The sequence below is a fragment of the Polypterus senegalus genome, chromosome 4 (assembly GCF_016835505.1).
Source record: "Polypterus senegalus isolate Bchr_013 chromosome 4, ASM1683550v1, whole genome shotgun sequence".
NCBI classification, from domain to species: domain Eukaryota; kingdom Metazoa; phylum Chordata; class Cladistia; order Polypteriformes; family Polypteridae; genus Polypterus; species Polypterus senegalus.
In genome coordinates, this window is record NC_053157.1 from 215410572 (window position 1) to 215431210 (window position 20639).

The 20639-nt window shown below is 42.0% G+C and overlaps 1 protein-coding gene across 2 annotated transcripts in view; it reads right to left on the bottom strand.

Moving 5' to 3' along the window:
- Nucleotides 1-20639, bottom strand: part of hspa12b (heat shock protein 12B) — a 118357-nt gene that overhangs the window by 24796 nt on the left and 72922 nt on the right. For both annotated transcript variants that reach the window (XM_039751944.1, XM_039751945.1), the window contains 2 exons: nt 14504-14681; nt 8544-8630 (listed from right to left, as the gene is read on the bottom strand). In XM_039751944.1, coding sequence (XP_039607878.1) covers nt 8544-8630; nt 14504-14681 — 265 coding nt within the window. The remainder of the gene's footprint in view (nt 1-8543; nt 8631-14503; nt 14682-20639) is intronic.

Here is a 20639-nt window from a genome sequence, read left to right on the forward strand (position 1 = left end):
GGTGGACGATGTATGGACGTTAAATTCACAAACTGTTGCTAAAGCTTTCTCAGAAATGTTCACGCATATTGGCATCCCGTGCGAGATTTTAACTGACTAGGGTAAACCTTTTATCTCTCATGTCATGAAGCAGCTATGTGGGAGCCTTGAAATTAAGCAATTGAGCACAACTCTTTATCATCTGCACATGAATGGCCTGACTAAACAGTTTAATAAAACACTGAACATGATACAGTGGGTAGCCATTGACGACCCGACCTCCTGGGATACCGTGTTGCCTTTTCTCCTGTTTGCTGTTCAGGAGTCCCCAAAGCATCCACCAGGTTGAGTCCATTCGAATTGCTGTTCGGCCAGTGACCACGGTGATGTTAGACATTTTTCTGGAGCAATGGACAGGGGTTCGCGAGGCACCTCTCAGGAGGAGATTTGTTGATCGAGTCGTTTCACTCCAAGAACAGATCTCTAAATTGTCCTCTATTGCAGTGGAACATATGAAGCACAAACAGGAGGCACAAAAAGGTGATTATGACAAGAAAAGCAAATTCCACAAATTTAAGAAGGGGGATCAGGTGTTGCTGTTTTTCCCTTCGGACTCACATAAATTTCAGGTGAATTGGATTGGCCCAGCAGTAGCGGAAGAGTGCAATAATCCAGGGAATTATAAAGTCATAATTCCTGGTTGGTGCAAGCCCATGCAGGTTTTGCATATTAATCTGTTGAAAGAGTGGCATGACCCACACAAGACCCTGGTCATGTCAGCAGCAATCCCTCTGACTGAAGTCGCTATTGGTGATGACTTGATGGATGTCCAGATGGTAGAGTTGCTAAAAGTAATTGGAAGGGACTCTGATATCTTTTTGACCTTGCCTGGCTGGACAGAAGTTGCGGAACACAAGATCGTAACTGCATCCAGTGTAACTGTACACGTGCCCCTGTATCACCTGACAGAGGCAACAAGAAAGGTGATACACAAGTAGGTGAAACAAATGCTCAAGTTGGGTGTTATCCATGAAAGCAAAAGTGAGTGACAAGCCCAACTGTTCTGGTCTCAAAACTGGATGGCTCGGCTTGGTTTTGTATAGAGTTCCGGTGCTTGAACAAGATTTCCAAGTTTGATAAGTACCCGATGCCACGTTGTGACGTGTGAGTCCCTGTCTTGCACCCCAAAACACGAGGCTGAGTCTCAGTACTTTAGCAAAAATAACTTTATTCACCTTGAAACAGGAACAGCACAGTTATTTATTGTAGTGGGATGCACTTGGATCTGCTTTAGCTGTGAGCCTCTTCCACACTGGGAGCTTGTGGTTGCCCCGGCAACTAATAAAACTGTTTCCACAGACGCGGTGATCATGCTTTGGGATGCTCTTCAACATGTCATCCCATTGGGGGGAGTCCCAAATGAGTTTAGAAACCTTACAGCATATAGATGACTTGTTGGAGATACTCGGGCAAGCCTCGTATATCTGAACTGTGGATCTCACGAAAGGGTACTGGCAGGTGCCTCTGGAGGAATCAAGTTGTGAGAAAACCCCATTTGCCACCCCAGAGGAGCAGTTCATCAGGCTCCCTTTCGATCTCCATGGGGTTCTGTTGACTTCTCAATGGATGATGAACCAGATCCTGCGTCCCCTTTCTGTGTACACGAGAGCGTATCACGACAATGTGGTTATTTTTAGTAACAGCTGGAGATCTCACCTCGTCCACCTGCAGACTGTTTGAGGCTGGCTGAGTTGACAGCTAACCTGAAGAAGTGCAGGCTGGGCAAGTCGGAAACCCATTTTTTGCAGTATTCCATGGGGAAGGGTGTGCTCAAGCCTCAGATGGACAAGCAGGAGGTGCTTGCATATAAATGTCCAGAAACACAGAGGCAGGTTTGTGTCTTCCTCTGGCTCTCTAAGTACTATAGGCGTTTCATTCCCAATTTTGTACATCGGGCGTTCCCCTCACTGAATAGACAAAAGGCAGAACGCACTGTAGTATTGTCTGGACTGATGCATGTGACAAAGACTTCTCAGACATAAAAGCTACTTTATCCTCATTCCCGGTTCTGTGCAATTCTGACTTTTCAAAGGAATTTGTTCTGCACAGAGATGCAAGTGCTTTCAGTTGAGGGGGGGTGCTTTCTCAATGTTTTGAGAGGGAAGAACACCCCATCACTTTTCTCAGCAGGAAACTGCTCCCCAGGGAGCGCAATTACTCAACCAATAGAAAAGGACTGTTTTGCGATTAAGTGAGCAGTGGAAGCTCTCCAGTACTACTTGTGGGGGCGGCGGTTTACCCTGGTGATTGACCATGCCCCGCTTCAGTAGCTCTACAGACAGAAGGATGCGAATGCCCATTTGCATTTGATGTTCACCACAGTCCCAGGGCTGCGCATGTAAACGGAGACCTTCTCTTGCACCTGGCTGAGCCCATCTTGGGGGACGGATGTGAGGTTTTTGACCTCTTTTGAGACCCTCCCCAACAGGGCATCACGCCAAATGGGGAGACGCCAAAATGTGATTGACGTGGCTGTTGAGGGCTGCTTGTCCATTGCCGACGCAACCACAGGTTTGCAATGTCACAGAGGCAACTGTAAGCTCACCATCTCTGCATGCAACACGTCTATCGCCCGATGGGGGGATGCAGGGAACATTATAACTTGGCTACTGACCTGGCCCCGACCCTGCCTGTTTGCCGAGTCTGTGTGCAGTAGAGTGGTAGCTCCTGCTGCAATAAATAACCTTGCTGTTCCTGTTTCAAGCTGAATAAAGCTGAAGTCCTTAGACTCAGCCTTGTCCTTTGGGTTCAAGGTAGTGACTCACATGTCACAGTCTTTAAAAATCACTCATTCATTAGTTGCAGATCTTTTTTCAGATCTTCTAATCTATCACTGAAATTGTGCATCCGTTATTAAGGATTACTAATGGCAGATATGAAATGTTACCAAATGATTAATCAACCTAATGTACACGTCTTTAGGACGTAACAAGAGAAATGGAGCAACTGTAGAAACCCCACACAGACATGAGAGAATGTGCAGACTCCACACAAACAGCGGCTGGGGTGGGACTGGAACCATTAACCACTACACCACAGCAATCCAGCTTCAAAACCACTAAAATGAGTCAGGCTCCGTCTCTTGCACCATTTACAGCCATTTCAGTCATGATCTTTATAATAGGTCAGCAGAAATGTCATGGAAAGAAAGCAAATAAACAGCTGCATTTGAGCTCCAGAGCTCGGTAACATATTGGCTAAGAGTCAAGCTGGAAATTACTAAAGGAATTTGAACTCCCTGTGTGTTTCAAATTATACCAAGCCCCCCACCCTGACACACATCGCACAGATACACACACACACCTGTGCCAAACCACTGGCGTCTCGAAAATTTTACCAGTCGTGCTGCTGCACACAAATGACAGCTCATTGTTCTTCAAACTTTTATAGTTTAAAGGGTGAAAGTCCACTTTATAAGCACCTTTGAGGACTCTCAGGTACAGTTTAAGAAGGAATAGGAGAAAAGGGAGGAATTAACTTGGCATTATTTGAAGACAAATGGCTCACAATAACTGGAAACCTGAAATCTTCTACTGCCAATTTAATTCATAACACGTTTAAGAACTTCTTTAATCACAAAGTACATGCCATTGTACTTCTTTAAGTCTAACTAAACTTAACTTAGTGCTTAATAATTATGAGCACCTTGCAGGAAGTTGACATCATTTGAAAGCAGACCAAGGCAGAAGATAATATCACACAGGTTCACCTAATGCTGCAAATGTTTTACATTAAATAAAAAAGGGTTTTAAACAGGGTTTTCACTTGGTACTCCAGCTCTTTTTAACATGTTCTTGCCTTTCAGTTTTAAAGTACTTTAAGAGCAATGCACAAATGACGGCCCACCATGGTGTGAGATATGGGGATGCATCCTTCTAACAGCATATGTGAAAAATAGGTGCAATATTCCCAGATGACCACACAAGTTTGAAGATGACCCCCTTGGTGTCCACTGATAAATCCTAGACTTTAGTTTAAATGGAGGTATCACATCAGTAGTGCTTGGACTTCTGGAGCTCCCTGACAAGAGGAAATATGACACACTTCAACCTGGCACCCCCTTTTGTGTGCTATTTATTCATGGTACCCATCTATCTGAAGTTTAGCCAGAGTGGGGAAAAAGCTGAGACAAAAGGGAAACATGAACCAGGAAACGAATGACTCCAAAAAACGCAATTTAAATACAAGTAAGGGTTGTTACCAAAGTCAATAATACCAAAGAGAACATCACCAAAAGAAAAGTCAAGAAATCCAACCTAAAGATTATAAGCGACCAAAAGTTCACTGCTAACAAACAAGACAGTTATGAATTTATACAGAATCTTGGACAAAGCCTGGACTGCAATGTCCACCTTTATATTATAATGCTAATGACATTGCAGTTTGCGATCTCCAAAACCATGGCTCATATGAACGGGTCACTGTCATGGCAACAAAACCACAACATGGTGGCACCCTTCATTTTATTCTATGTTTTATTGTTCAGTGCTTTATGACTTTTGTTTGTGATAGGCGCTTTATAAATAATTTTTTACTTACCTTGCAATGGTGAGGGGCTCCATCAGGGCTTGTGTTATTTTTTGCACCCATTGCAGCTAAGGTAGGCTACACAACACTGAATGAGATTGGATGGAAGGTTGTAAACATGTAATAAACTACAGAGGGTACAGAAGTCTATTTCACTGACAAGAAATAAACAACAACTGAATAAAAAAGAGACATAAACCAGATTTTGTAAGTCAAAGAATTTTGCCAAAAAGGCCTTAACATCATTTGGTTTTCATTTTCCCTAGCTACCTACAACAAAGACAGTGATTTTAAAGTGAATCCAATACACAGGCACTAGAATCTATGTGCCACCATCTTATATAGGGGGGACTAATGACAAAATACATTAAAGATGACTGACAACAGGCATAGCGGCAGTGAACAATATGGCTTCATCCATAAAAGACAAGGATAATATGGCAGTGGCCATGAAAAACAAAGGTCCTAATAATTGTAACGATGACCAAAACTACAAACAACCTCAAAAACAAATAAAAAGCAGTTCTAATCCATCAACTGAGAGCACAGTAAAGTCTCTTAAGAACATAAGAAAAGGTCAGAGCAGGCCAAACTATCTCACCCATCTTTTTTGATCTATGTCTTTCTAAAAATTCAGAATTGAGATTTGAAGGCCCCACGGTACCACTGTCAGCCATACTAGCTGACAACTGATTATCTGTGTGAAAAAATACTTTAAAACTTTTGTGTGAAATTTCCACTTAAACATCTTCCATTTGTGCTCCCAGTTGAAGAACTCGTTTTAAAGTACCTTCTGGTGTCCCTTGTGCTAATTCCCTTCATAACATCAATTAACTCCTTCAATCAGTACTTAGACTCCACTGTCCTAAAACAGGCCTAGTAAATTGTGCTTCTGCTTTTTCTCACTCATATATGATTTTTTTGTTATACGCAGACCAAAACTGTGTAACTTGCATGTTCAGTTTGTAAGTCATTCAAAATTATTCAAGAAAATCTAATGAAGGTAGGCTATTGAAATGTGCTTATAATGAAACAAACGACACAACTCTACTACGACATTCCACATGGTTTCTTTACACCGTAGTGGTGCCACATAGTGGGTTTCATTTGTTTATACTGTAGGTACGTCCTGTTTGCTGAAAACTAATAACAACACTGGTTGTGCAGATTCCTTTTTGTAAATGTGTGGTCTGTGTCTTTAAGCAGGTATGCACAGATGCAGAGGGGCTTGTGGGATTTATTGTTTGGGGTTTTTAGACACTGTACACATAAATCCAGAAGAAAAGTTTGTGGCCAGGCTTTGTGATTTGTTCATTTATCGATCAACTTCATCCACAGCAGCAGCTAAAACAAACCCCTTTACCAAATGGACGTTCGAAGAGGAGAAGGATTGTGCACAGCCACCAGATTTAGGGACGGCAGTGGGTTCTTTTTTTCCCCAATCCAGTCCACCGATGCTCTTTGAGAAGAGACATGCCTCAGAAGACCATTTATCTTCTAGATCCTGGTGGTAGAACTATGTTCTCTATCCAATTTCCAGGAAGCAATTTACTAAAGGGGAGTATTCCGCTACATTTTTCCATCCTTTAACTGGTGATTACGCCTCAAGATTCACCTTCATCAACTACCAATAAGACTTTTTCCAGGACAGTAAATGTCATTGGGGGGTTTGTTTGTGGTGTTTGTTTTATACCTTTATCATCACCTTTCTTTGTTGTATTTGTAATTAGTGATTATAATAAATAAGGAATATAAATATTTTTGTGACTGAATATTCTTAATCTATTTGGGCATTTTTTCTAGTGTGGTGTTAATATTTGAGTGTTGGGGTGGAAATGCTGTAGGGCTTGGGTATTGGCCTGATTCTATCTGTCCCTCATTTTAAAAGCTTTGTGGCTTCATTGCGCAAATCTGGTGCCGACTTCTGTGCTCTCCTATAAGTCGGGGTTTGCTACAACACAACAAAACACAGCATTCTGATAACGTCTGAATATTTCATAGACACATTCTCAAACCCACCTAAGGCAACTCAGGGGTGTGGGCTCACAGCCAACCCTGATAGTGTAAGGCACAAGGCAGGACACAACTCTAGAAAGGACGTCAATCTATTGCAGAGCACACACGCTGTACACACACTGCAATCAGTTTAGAAATGCTAATTAACACAAAGCACACATCTTTTGAGTATGTAGCAGGAAACTGGAATACCCTTAGAGAAGTCCATCCAGACATGACGAGTCCATGAAAACTCCAAAAAAAGGCAACCAGGGTGCAGGAATCAAACTGACAAAGTTGGATTTGAGAAGCAGCAGCGTGACCACTGAACCATGTCTGAATATTAATCATTTGAAATGTAATATACTCACCACATTCTACAGGGGCATTATCGGTAGCGTTCTGACCAGCTGCATCACTGTCTGGTTCGAGAGCTGTAATATCTCTGACCACAAGGCCCAACAAAAGACAATGCACACAGCAATCACTGCAATCCTCCAATAAAAACATCTTTATAAAGCATTGCATCTGCAACTCTTTTAGCATTGTGAAGGAAGATTCCCATCAATCATGCAGTCTATCTCTTCACTTGCCTATTATTTATTTATTTGGCTATATTATATAATTTACATAAATGCAGAACAAGGGTAAGACACGTAATAAACTATACAGTTTATTACGTGTCTTACCCTTGTTCGGTGATTATGTAAATGTTGCACCTTGGTCTTGCAGAATGTTATTTCGTGCCACTGTATGCTAAAATACAGCGTATGGATGGTATGACAATGAAGCCACATGACTTGACCTGACTGGAGGTGTTATATAAGTGATGTCCGAAATGCTTAAATTGCTACTGGAGCAGGTTAATTTACTTATTACCAGAACAAATCAGCAAATGTTTTAACACTATAGGTCTCCCACGTTCTTTCAGTAGTAATTTGAAATCATCCATCCATCCATCCATTATCCAACCCGCTATATCCTAACTACAGGGTCGTGGGGGTCTGCTGGATCCAATCCCAGCCAACACAGGGCACAAGGCAGGAAACAAACCCTGGGCAGGGCGCCAGGCCACCGCAGAACTTGAAATCAGAGTGACAGATCTTAAAGTTATATTTGTGACGAGAGATGGCTGAGTCGTCCAATTCTCAAGCCACAGACCTTGAAATACTGGGAGCAGGAGGTTACATTTGGGAGTGGCTTCCATAAATCTGGTGTCATACATCTGACTTTTATATTTACAATGTGCTGTGCAATTTTTACATGGAGAGTCTTTAATGTTATTACACTGACCTTACAAAGTTGCCATTTTGCAGTGCTGTTTTCTGGGTAGCAGTGTGACTCATTGCCGGGTACATGATTCTTGTTGTTGCATGTGAGGTATTTAGGATACTGTTGCAATAAACGTGGCTTCCTAGTTCTGGGATGTTTCGCATAAAAACAAAAACTGTGCTACCGTTTTGGTTTTGTATATCTGGCCTTGTGTTTTGACCGACATTTCTTTTGGTATTATGATCCTTAGCCTGTCCCCTGACAATGCCTCCCAACAAACAATAGAACACTCTTCCATCTCCCAGTCACTTTTCCCTTTGACCATTTTGCTCTCTTTTACAGATTTAATACACCTGTTTTTCTCCCTCTTCTTCTGTCAACATCTTTAGTCTGCCTAATCAGAACGGCTGTTAGTGTTCAAACGAGGTACCGCTTGATAAATTATTGGCAGCCACATGCCTTTGACCTGCTTCCTCTAGCCACCCTGGACCCTCAGATCTTAGCTCAGATGAGTGTAAATGGCTAGGCTGATGACACAGATATCAAGCATTCTGAAGATTCAAATCATATCCGTACATCTATGTCAACTTTTAGCTTTTACCAGGGAAAGATCCATGCCATGATTTAAAAAATATTTGAAACACACCACATTTTGTAAGTTTAGGGTTTTTTCTTCTGTACATCAGAGCTATAAGAGATGGCCGACTTACCTTCCTGCATCTCAGACCACAGTTCTCCAGTGCCACTCTCCACAAGAAAGGTTCGGCTGTGTCTGGCTCTTCGTAGTTGTTCTCTCGCTGAAAGGGGGATAAAAATGACATGAAGGTCAACAGGTACACTACAGTGAGGATGGCTTAGAACTTCTGTAGATGACAATGTTCATAATAAGAATTAGCCTCCAGTTGCATATGTTTACATGTCCTTGCAAATGTTTGGATAAAACATTTTACAGTGACTAAGCTCACAATTTTGGATATCCTTCATATTTAAACTCCAACTTTTTAGACATGGTGGGATCCCCAAAACATGTCCTTCATAAAATATCCATATTCAGTTTCAGTTGTTTAATTCATTTTGTTGGATCGACTGCATCACGTTATTGGAAGCATAGTTGAAGGAGGGCCTCAACTGTTTCATTTGGTAGAGATCGACCAATTGGAGACGTCTGTGCTGCTTCATGTAGTGCAGTGGTTTGATTTGCATAAAGCAAATCTGTGATAAAGCGTTGTGATTTAGTCAAAAATGTTAACGTAAATTGTTTTATTGGTTATTATACTGTATGCCATTCTTACCTTCTGTATTGATGACATCACTCTGCCATTTTGGATTTTGGCTCCAATGCCGCCCCATACAGCTAGTGGCATGTGTGTGCATGTGAAGTCACAGTAACCATCTTGCTTAATGGTTTCAATGATAGATCCTCTGTGCTATGGTGTAGTTTCGTCTTTATAATCATTTACTTTGTGGTCTTTACCTTATGGTTTTCTTTTCAAGTCTATTTTATTTTGCTTTGAATATTATTATTTTGTTGCATCTTGTTAATAAGTCTTTTCCTGTATACTCGTTGTCTTTTCTGTTTGGACCAAAAGGGGTGGGGCCCCCTGATGCTACAGCTGGAGTTCCACTGCCAAGGCTGTTTAAGGACACAGCCGAAGGAAGATGGCTGCTGGAACATTAGCATTTATCTTCTGTCTTTTGGCTCTTAATTCCATTTCTGGATATTGTAAGTGTTTTCTGTTTGTGGACTTGGGCTGTTAAAGGATTAGATTTTTGGAATCGTGGATTGTGTTTGCTTAGGGTGGTTTGCTGTTTGTTTTTGTCTTTTTGTTGGGCCTGTGCAGGCCAGAAGCCTATAGTTTGGTGAGAGGCACATTTTTCATAATAGGCCTCATTTGAAGGTTGAGGACTACTCCTGGAGGCAAAGCCTCAAATGTGAGCTTTGTGGAGCCAGCAGATTATAGCACTTTGCAATTATGGAAGGTATTTGACTTTTGGATTTGAATATTTTGGATGAGTCCAGTGCATTGGTTTTGGTTGATGACCAAATTGGGCCTCAGCTTTGTCCTCACTAGTTTGTTATTTGTGCACAAAAGTCTTACAAAATGTTAGCAACTAAAATCATTAGTCAGAATTATTAAAAGACATTTTAAGTGCTGAGACCTTTCAACTTTCTCTCTCTCGTGAGTAATTTTGTAAAAATTATAGGTAATGAGAAACTGGCCAGTTATTCCTGCCCCCTGACATTTTTTCTCTGTCTGCTGGCTTTATTCATGTTCCCAGTGAGGCACCAACAATCAAGAATTTTTAAAGAGGAACCTCTCTGAACTGCTGGGGGGCTAAACAGCACACACACACGAGCTGCCTCTACATGAAACAGATTGACTTTCCCCCTTCTGACTGCAGATTTTTTTTTGTGTGTGTAAAGAATGAAAATCAGTTTTGAAAAAGAAATTGGAGCCATCTGCGAGCGCACACACCATCAAGGTCTCATTTGTGACTTCTTGGTACTTAAAATATAAAGCAAGTCTAAATAAATAATTGTCAGCGTTCTGCATGGGTCAGTTCCGAAAGGCAGGCATTTTTTAGACTGAAAAGAAAACAATTGAATTTCAGACTTCTATATCCTGGGTTCAGTTTAATGCCAGTTTCTAATTCCTCAACCCCTTGCTCTCTGTAGCACTAAGCAGGAAAGCACAGATAATGCACAAGAGTAATGAGTACCAGGGGCCAAGCTTCATACGAGCGAGACCTGACCAGGCTGCCTACATTTTATCATTTTGCCTTCAATTGTGTTTCATTTGTTAACGCTCTCTTGTAGTAAGGACATCACGTGTGACCTTAGGAGGCTTATATAAAATGATTCTCGGCTTCGGTTCTCTTCTGGGGGGTTAGTTCTGCTCTTCTTGTTTTGGATTCTGCTGTAGTTTCTGAATTTTGATATTTGGATCGTAGGCTAATTTAATTGAGTATGTCACATTATAAAACTTTTCCAGAGATTTTCAGTTATAGCCTTCATTTATATAATATTAGTTGGAGGCAGTCGGCAGTGTGCTCCAGTGAAGCTGTTCACCTATTGTGACATACCCAGTGACTCACTCCAGTTAGCCAGTATAACCAAACCAGTTTAATTTTGTCTTTAGTCGTATGGGCAGACTCTATATACATAAAGCTGACACCCAATGAATGCTCTTTCGGAAGTACGATTTACATAAAGCAGCTAAGAGGAATCAGGAATATGATTCACAAACTAAGGAGAAGTTCATCTGTGTGATGTCTTGTGTTTTAAATATTAGGACAGAGTGGAAAAACAAAAAAGCGGTGCACTCCGCATACCCATTAACCCTTCATATAGCACCAGGCACCATGGTACTGACTGCCAGGAAAAATGGGCACGCACAATGGTGCCGGGAAGTTGGCACACATTTGTTAAAGTAGACATGCACAGCAGTTTTTAAACCGACATTCTCCAGCAACATGATCGGATATCCCCAGTCAGAAAATCTGAAACACCCCAAGACTGAAAGTCATGTAATGTGACATTGTCTTTAGTGTTTGATTTATCTCTTTGACTTGTTTGTTTTTTTAATTTATCTTAATGAAATACTTATTTATTAAAAGAACATTGTTTTTGTTCTGTGGACCAGGGTTTTTCATAGTTCTCTTCCCAGTTTGTGTTTGTTGTGATGCAGCAAAACAAGTTGGTGAAAAGTATAAAACCTTAACTGGCCTGCATAAAGATAGACCTCATCCCTGGCACCCTGAGCCCCAAACTCAATAGGCATGCTTTGGCCTACACTTGCCTAAAATGGAGGACTGAAATTACTTTTAAGTATTCAAAATGCCCTTTAAGGGAGAGGATGACCACAAACCTCTGGCTTGATATATACACGCAACCAAAGATGCTTTATAAATAAAGGATCTATTCATTACTAGTTAAATAAGATTATGTTTCTGTTTTCATCCATCCTAACACAGAATAGCTGGGGTGCAAACATGGGTTACTGGAATTATAAACTCTAAGTTCTAATGATAAGTCAAATAGAGAACCCAATAGCTACTGAACTCAGGGCATGCACAGGAGCCACAATTGTTGAACCCTGTTGGAGCCCCACAGCCCCCGACCTGGTCAGCCTGGGTATTTTTATTTGTGGCCTTCCATAATCTTGCAACCTCCAAACATTTTCAGGCTCTGACAGCACCTGGAGAACGTAATGGGAAGGGCACAGAGAGCACCTCAGCTGCAATATTCAATGGGGTATCCCAGCAGAGCCACTGGGATTTTGTGACGAGTGACTCTTTAATACAAGATACATATGATATCATTATCTGGGTCATGATTGCTTGTTATCGTGTTTATTTCTTTCACCATTGTAACTTTGTGACAGTAGGACCTTTGATGGTACATTCCTTAGCACTGGATCTGGTCCATTTTTGAAGTCAGATAGCATTTCTTAGATAACTTGGACAAAATTCAGATGGACTTTCATGTAAAAAGTTAATCAAGGCCTAATGATTTTAAAGTGAAATGTTGGACTAATGTCAGCTTAAAGTCTTTAAGTATAGTATTATATTTGGCATCTGGCAGAATGTGTTACAAATAACTATAATTATACCATAATATTATTTCAATCTGGTAGATCAAAGGGGTCGGTTTAAAGAAGAGTGTGTGCTAACATATTTAGTTTAGTTTAGTATTTGAGAAATGTAAACTCAAAGTTTGGTAGTAGTGATAAGTGAAGCCATTTGGGCAAAACAAGTTGTGTTTTGTTTCCACTGAAATTCATGCCATTCACAAAGAAGAAAGCCGTTAGTTCCTGTCTAAAAGTGTTTTTATGAATAACCTGTGATTGTGCGGGTTAGCCCCCTGCTACCAGGCCCTTCCGGGGAGCCTCTTGAACCCACTACAACTGATAATGTGCCCCAGGGATGAGCCAGTGGATAAGGAAACAACACACATACATAGCAAGGAGTAGGTGAAATAGTGCCTTGGTGCTTTTACTAAAAACAGTCAAAAACCACAGTGTCCAAATAAATAGTGCAGTGCAGAGCTCTCTATTATAAAAAAAAATCTTGGGGAGGGAGACTATGGAGACGAGACGTGATCTTCTCGGATGACAATTTGAAGTCCCGCAAGAGACACTTTAACTTGCTCCCAGTTCTTAAAACAACGACAAGCAACAAGCAAAACATGCAGCTTGCCAGCAGTAGAAAGCAAGCAGATGATCCGACCGCTTCTCCTTGTGTTCAGCCACCCTAACCCCCCAAAACCCCCCCTCCCCACAACTCGAGCGGCAGAGACGCGAAGTGGCAAAAGGACAGCTGCTGTACAGGCTTTGAAATGATCGGGCAGCGCGACAAGCAGAACAGGCAGCTCGCCAACAGCAGAAAGACAGCAGATGATCCGATGGCATCTCCTTAGCATGTGTTCAGCCCCTTCACTACGTGAGTGGGAGAGAAATGAAGTGGCAAAAACAGCGGCTGTACAGTCTTTAAAATGATCAACGGGCGGCGCAACAGCAGCAGCAGAAAGACAGCAGATGATCAGACGGCATCTCCTTAGCATGTGTTCATCTGCCCCCCCTTCACAACACGAGCAGCGTTATATGTCCTGCGAGAAAGAGATTTAACCACGCCTGGGGCCAGAAATAAAGGACAAGTATTGTTTTTACAAAAGCTTTAAAGTAAAAGTGACAATAATGCATATGTAACTATTCCCATGAAAATAACAATCTCTTTAAATTGTATATCCGTAATTGTAAACCAAACCCGGGGTGGCGAGCAAAGCTGGCAGGGGGTAGAGCCCCCTAGTTTTCAATAAATAAATAACCCTTTAAAAGTGAGGTTAAAAACATGGCAGGAATCTATCCTTTTAAAAATGCAGACCACTGTGCATCCCTTTGAAAAGGTACGTATATCTTCTCAGCTAACCCCAAGCGGATGATTGCATCTGCCGAGACGATTTACTGGCAGTTCAGCCCACCTTCTCTGTCTGCTCCTAATCACGGAGTCCTGAAGCCATCTGTGGCTCTGGCAGGGCACCACGCTGAGTCTCTGACTTCCGCTGCCAGGCTTGTGTCCCTGTGGTCTCCCATGCAGGACGCATCACTGAGCTTTCCAGTTCCCCTGTAGCCGTGCTGCCTCTCTCCGGCCTTATGTGGCAAATTGCCCAAACCAAACAGCATGTGACTCTTCAGCTCACAGATAGCTCAGCTGGAATGACCTCTTTCAGCCCCGAGCGTCGGCCACACACTCCCCAAGGGATGTCCGCCCAGTGGCTGCCGGCCTTCTGTCACTCCCTCACGTCCACACATTCACCCTCACTGGCTTCTTTTGTCTACTGTCTTCTTCTCTTCAGTCATTTAACCTCCTCTTTTCATTCTATTTTCCTTTTTCTCCAATCTTCTCTGTTCTTTCTTTTCATTCCTGATTGGTCTTCTTTTTTACCCATGCCATGTCCACCTTAAATGCCTCGGTGAGTGCAGCATCTCAATCGCGCACCGCATAAAGCCAATGAAGTAATTGAGACAGACCGTACCCTCAAGTGCAAGGGTGTCTTGCCCCAATGACTTCACCCACGGAGATCGATCTGGACATTCAATTATTTATTTATTTAAAAATGGGTCACGTCATTTAAAGCAAAAGAAAAGTAACACCACCAGAGAAGTCCTACCTTGTCGAAAGCCAGAATCCAGGGGACTTGAAATTTCCTGGTCAAAACCATTGAGAATCAATCGGCTGCTAAGATCGATCACTTGGTGGAGTCGGAGCTTCCGACAGTAGATGGAGGCAGCTTCAGGCTCCAAAGCTATTAGCAACTGTTCTGGATTTTCAGGGGAGATGAGAGTAGCCTGGAGAGAGACAGAGTGACAAGCGCCTGTTTAGTCAGCAGCAAAAAGCCCGGGACACAATTCCTGTTTATAGGGACAAATGTAAGGATCGTGGTAAAAGCAAACATACTCAAGGTTCTGAGATATTAAAGGGGTCATGTCTAGACTTCTGTTAGTTTATAAATTCAGAATGTTTCTTCTATACAGACTATTGAACTTTTTCTCATATTGATCTATAAAATAATTCTCTGTAAACTACTTTTTTGTTTTGTTGAGATCAACCTGATATTCAGTTTTGTATCTGATTGCTGATGTAGGGTTCGACTTGTTAAACATTTGAAGACAGCTTGGATATGACTTCATCTGCCAATCTCTGTGTCTTATGCCCCCTGTGTTAAACTCATATTATAAAACTATATGATTTACAGTGTAGGCCAAAACGACTTCACCTGTACAACGCCTGCTTCACATCTCTTCATGCAGGCAGAAGTCCATGGCAGCACTCACTCATAAACACTCCTATTGTATGCTGGGCCAGTTTAGAAATGGCAATGATCCTAAAGCACATGGTTTTTAGGAGCAGAAGGGCCAGAGAAAAATCTAGGTGGACACAAGAAAAACATGGAAATTCCGTACAGGTGGTGACTGGCCAGGATGGTGAATCCAGGAGGCAGCAGTGCTAACCGCCACACTGCCATGCTGTCCAGTCGTTAACTTTGGTATACTCTTTCATTTTAAAAGCTTTCTTCAGATGTTACTTGTTGAGTAATTATGCACTGGGAGCAAATTCTAGTCATTCTACATTAGTTTTAAAAATGCAGGCTAAACAAAGAATCAATGGCTGTAATCTTTATATGCTGCCTTGTTTTTGTTGTACAAATGGACCTTATATTTTCTAAATTATTCTTGCAAATTGCTGTGTATGCTCCATTATAGTAGCCGCTATTTTTGGGTGAAAGCTGAAGCAACATTGAGCTTCACTTTGGAGATCTTTCCATTTGAACATTTTTCAAAAGCCTTCTTGGCTATCCTTTCATGTGCTGATACCATGACATTTGACTTTTCATTTTTCTCATTTCACATTTTATCAGATTTTAAAAAGATATGTCATCTGTTTCTGTGTTAAGAAATGTTACATCGTGGTCACCTGCTCTGTTACTGGCTGTCTGCGGACACGGTGTCGGTGTCAGACAGTTAAACGGCAGGTGACGATCTCCTTTAAACCTGCATTTTAGAGTTTATTGAAATATAGAGAAGCTTCTTCTTTTGAATGTTAGTTTATTGAGTTTAGTTTGGTAGCAACAATAACTAATTGTATCTCTTTTCATACACCATGACTGAGCCATGCAAATGACTGCCATTTTTAAAAGAACAGTTTTATCTCTTTCTCTCTATCCATGCCGGTCCATTTTTTGTTATTCCTGTTCTTACATGATTTTCTTGTTCACATTGTCATGATTTTGACATTTATAATTTAATTTCTATGTAGTTTTTTTGTTCTTCAAAGTTATTAGATACTTCCTTTTTACAATGTGAAAAGCACCTACAAAATTTGATATGTCTATCCGCCTGTCTGTTCGTCTATCAGTCCATATGAAACAACTTGGCTGCTATTGGAGCGATTTTGTTAAAATCTGGTAGACTGGAAAGGACTCAAAAAGAGTGGCAGACAGCCTACTGACCAGTAATACATCGCAGATGGAACATTCGTGTGGTCCATTGTCTCCTCCAAGCTTAACAGAGCATTAAACAGAAAAGAACCACTACGAGACTTCTGGGAAGAGCCATCATCTAGAAACATTCACGGCAGGATTTAGTTGGTCTCATGCTCACCCTCTGGTAGGAACAACGGGAGAGTCTAGTGTGAAAATTGTTTGTGGACATTACAGTGCACTTAAACTACAATAATTGCTTTCACATTTTATAACTAAACCTCTCCTCATAGAAAAAGGAAATTTGGCACATTTACTCATCAAGGAAATTGGCCGTTGAAATTAACAGTGTCCAAAGTTTTGAAATTTCCCATTGAATTTGCTAAAAGAGAAACATTCCATTTACGGATTAGTTCACTGTTTTAAATTTTCCTTGAGGGGGTCACTACACCTTGTATATTCTGTTTATTTTCCTTTTTGTACTTTTATGACAGCAGCACCTCATAACAAAATGGATCCCTGGTACAAACACTAGGAGAGGTGAGCATTTGAAAGCTACCAGTATACCAGTTCACCTTTTGAGCTTCTTGAGGTTAAGTCAGGTCAAATCAAGTTGAGGAGCGTGCACTGGTACAGCACATTGCTGCACCCAACACACGACAAATCAGTCTGAAATCCTGTTTGGCAACCCCTTGGCAGACACGCGGTCCAGTCCCACCTTCCCAAAATGACCCTCTATCTGCCACAGCCAGGTGTTACCCTCGGGGAAATGCGTCACATGGCCGTAGTGCCATAGCTAACACTCCCTCACACAAAGTCAAACCAGTGGTACCCAAGGATTCTCTTAAAAGACACAGTACCAAAGGAGTCCAGTCTTCGTCTCAGGTCACTGGATAGCATCCGTGTCTCGTAACCATATAGCAAGACAGGAAGCACCAGGACTCTAACGACTTGAACCTTCAGCCTTTTGCATAGATATTGGGAGCGCCACACACCCCTTTCCAGCGACCTCATGAACCCCCATGCTCTCCCAATCCGTCTACCGACTTCATAGGAAGACTCACCAGAGACATGAATGTCACTGCCAAGGTAAGTTAACCTCTCGAAAAGGTCGACACTCTCTCCGCGGACAGACACACTGCTGAAGGCTGTGCCCAAGAGGTCATTAAAGGTCTTGGTTTTTATCAGGACACTCACAAGCCCAGACACTCAGACTCCTCACTTAGTCTCTCAAGCGCCCCAATCAGAGCCTCCTTTGACTTTGTGAAGATCACAGCATCGTCAGTAAAGTCAAGATCAGGGAATCTTTCTTCGCCAACAGATGCCCCACAGCTGCTGGACCCTGCGACCTTGCCCAACACCCAGTCCATACAAGCATTGAACAGAGAAGGAGCAGAACACACACCTGATGAACCCCAGAATCAACTGGGAGAAACACAGAGGATCTGCATCCACTCGGCACAGCACTCACAGTACCAGTGTATAGGCCAGTCATGATATCCAGCAACCTTGAGGGGATCCCACAAAATCTCAGGATGTCCCACAGGACAGCTCAATCAACTGAGTCAAACACTTTAGGGAAATTGAGAAAGGCTGAAAAGGAACTCTGCTGATATTCGTGTTTGCATTCCATGATAACCCTCAGTGCCAGGACGCAGGCAATGGTAGACACCTAAGCCATAAAACCAGACTGCTTGTAGGTGAGCAGATGATCACAGAACCTATTAAGGATGATTCTAGCACGGACCTTACCCTGCACCGAGAGCAGCGTTATCTCCCTGTAGTTACCACAATCCACATGATCACCTTTCACTTTCCAGATAGGGATGACAAGTTCCATTTTCCAGTCAGCTGGGATGATGCCCGTCTCCCAAATGGAAGCAAAGATTGCTTGCAATGCCAGGAAGACAGCCTTACTTCCAGCCTGTTGAAGTTCACCCCAGATACCACATATCCCTATTGCATTCCCTACCCTCAGCTGGTTCACTCAGATGTCCTAGCCAGAGGATCAACGATAAACAGCTGATCGGTTAAGTAACAAAAAAAATTCTTGTCACTTATCTACAAAGTAATGTAAGAGGAAAGGAATTATGTCAGTTTTGCTTTGTAAGAATAGAATGAACAAATACAGCATGTACTCAGTATTTAGATTAGATTAGATTAGATGATTAGATTAGATTAGCGCTTTAATTGTGCCCAGAGGGAAAGTTTGACTTTTTACAGGAGCTCATTAAATAAATAAATACATAGGAAAACAAATAGATTCACACACACTGTGTTCTGAACACACACCAACACAACTGAAAAGGAAGTTTTGTAACTAAAAAGGGAACTTCTGCTGAATAATCTGTTGACTGAGTGCTCAGTGTTAGTTTGCCACAGTGAGGATATGCAGCACTGTTCATAATGACACTCAGTTTTGTTAGCAGTAGAGTGTTGCACCGTTTTAGCCATAGATTGATACAGGAGAAAGTAGGGTGAAATGACACCTTTTATTGGCTAACTAAACAGATTACACGTTGCCTGATGAAGGGGCCTTAGCTGCCTCAAAAGCTTGCATTTGTAATCTATTGACTCAGTTTTGTTGTAATTCCCTTCTTTGCTACGACCTCCAGGGGGTCCAGAGTGTGTCCCATAAATGAGCCTGCCCTTTTTATTAGCCTGTTGATTCAGTGGGCCTCTCTTGAAGTACCAGCTCAGTACACAACAGTATAAAACCTCACACTGACCACCACAGAGCTGTAGAATATGTGAAGAATGTCAATTACCATATTAAAGGAATGCAGTCTGCTAAGAAGAAAGAACCTGCTCTGCCTTTTCTTATATAATTCCTCTGTGTTACAAGACCAGTTCAACCTGTCATTAATATGGACCTCCTCTATAGCCACTCCCTGAATACTGACCAGACATAGAGGCTGTTTGGTGCAATGAAAGTCAATCACCAGTTCCTTGGTTTTGCTGATGTTAAGATACAGAAAATGATCTTTGCACAAAGAAAGAATGTTCTGCATCTGACTCCTATACTTTGTTTCATCCTCCTTATCAATACACACCATTAGTGCAGAATTTCTGCAAGTGACATGACCTGGTGTTATATTTGTACCCAGAGTTGTACAGAGTGAAGAGAAAAGGAGACAGGACTGTTCCTTGTGGTGCTCCAGTGTTGCTCACACAGTCCTTGAGTCTCACAAACTGCAGTCTGCCTGACAGATGGTCCATTATCCAGGACACCACAGGCTCGTCCACCTGCACATCTCAAACCTTGCGGAGCAGATCGATAATTGCATCCTGCACTGCAATTTTTGTCCAATAGGCAAAAAGCAGTAGGTCCAGGTGGTCTGCTACAAGAGGTCTCATATAGTCGAGGACCAGCCAATCTAAGGTTGTCATTATGTGAGACATAAGTATCACTGATTTTTGAGTCATTAGGTGAAGAGGCATTTGCCTTATTTTGAACAGGAACAATGGAGGATGTTTTCCACAGTAGTGGCACTTTCTGGAGTCTTAGAGACAAACTGAACAGATGAAAGAGGACACCACAAAGTTGGTCAGTTCGAGGACTGACTCCATCTGGTCCTGCAGCTTTTCCTGTGTGTAGCTTCCTCAGTTGTCTCTTCACTTGGTGTCCAGTTATGGACAATCCACACTGATGGCCAGAGGTGGACTCATCACTGGTCATTCCAGTTAATGTGGTAGGAGTTGGGGATACAGTAGGGGTGGTGTGGGGAGAAGAAGGTAGCAGTATGAGGGAAAATCTAATGAAAAAATGCTGCAGGGTGTCAACTATGTCCACATCACCTTCTAGCACCTCAGCCTTGGATTGCTTGAGTCCTGTAATTATACTCAGTCCATTCCAGACATCCTTCATGTTATTCTGAGTGAGCTTCATAAGCTTCCTTTTCTTTGCTCAGCTTAGTCTTTAGCACTCACTGTGTGTCCTTCTGCGCCTCTTTGTCACTGGATCTGAATGCTGTCTTTTTCTCATTCAAGAGACCGTTTAGCTCCTTAGTAATTTGGAAAGCACCACACTGACTTTGACAGTACCACTGTGATGCTCTATTAATAACAACCTCACTTCTGCCTTATTAGCAAATTATAATGTTTCAGTATTTCTCTGACTCTGTCACTTATCAGCAAAGCCCCCACCTTCTCTCCATCATCGTCCAAAGCAGGTAACAATCTGAACAGATTTTACTACTCTTCAGGTATGTCTTTCAAAAATGTTATATTTTAAGAAATTCCAACTATAGACCCTCCACAGCCAACATCCAACAACAGGACACCAATGATGCCATTTTTGCATCACTTGATGTAGAATCTGCTGTCT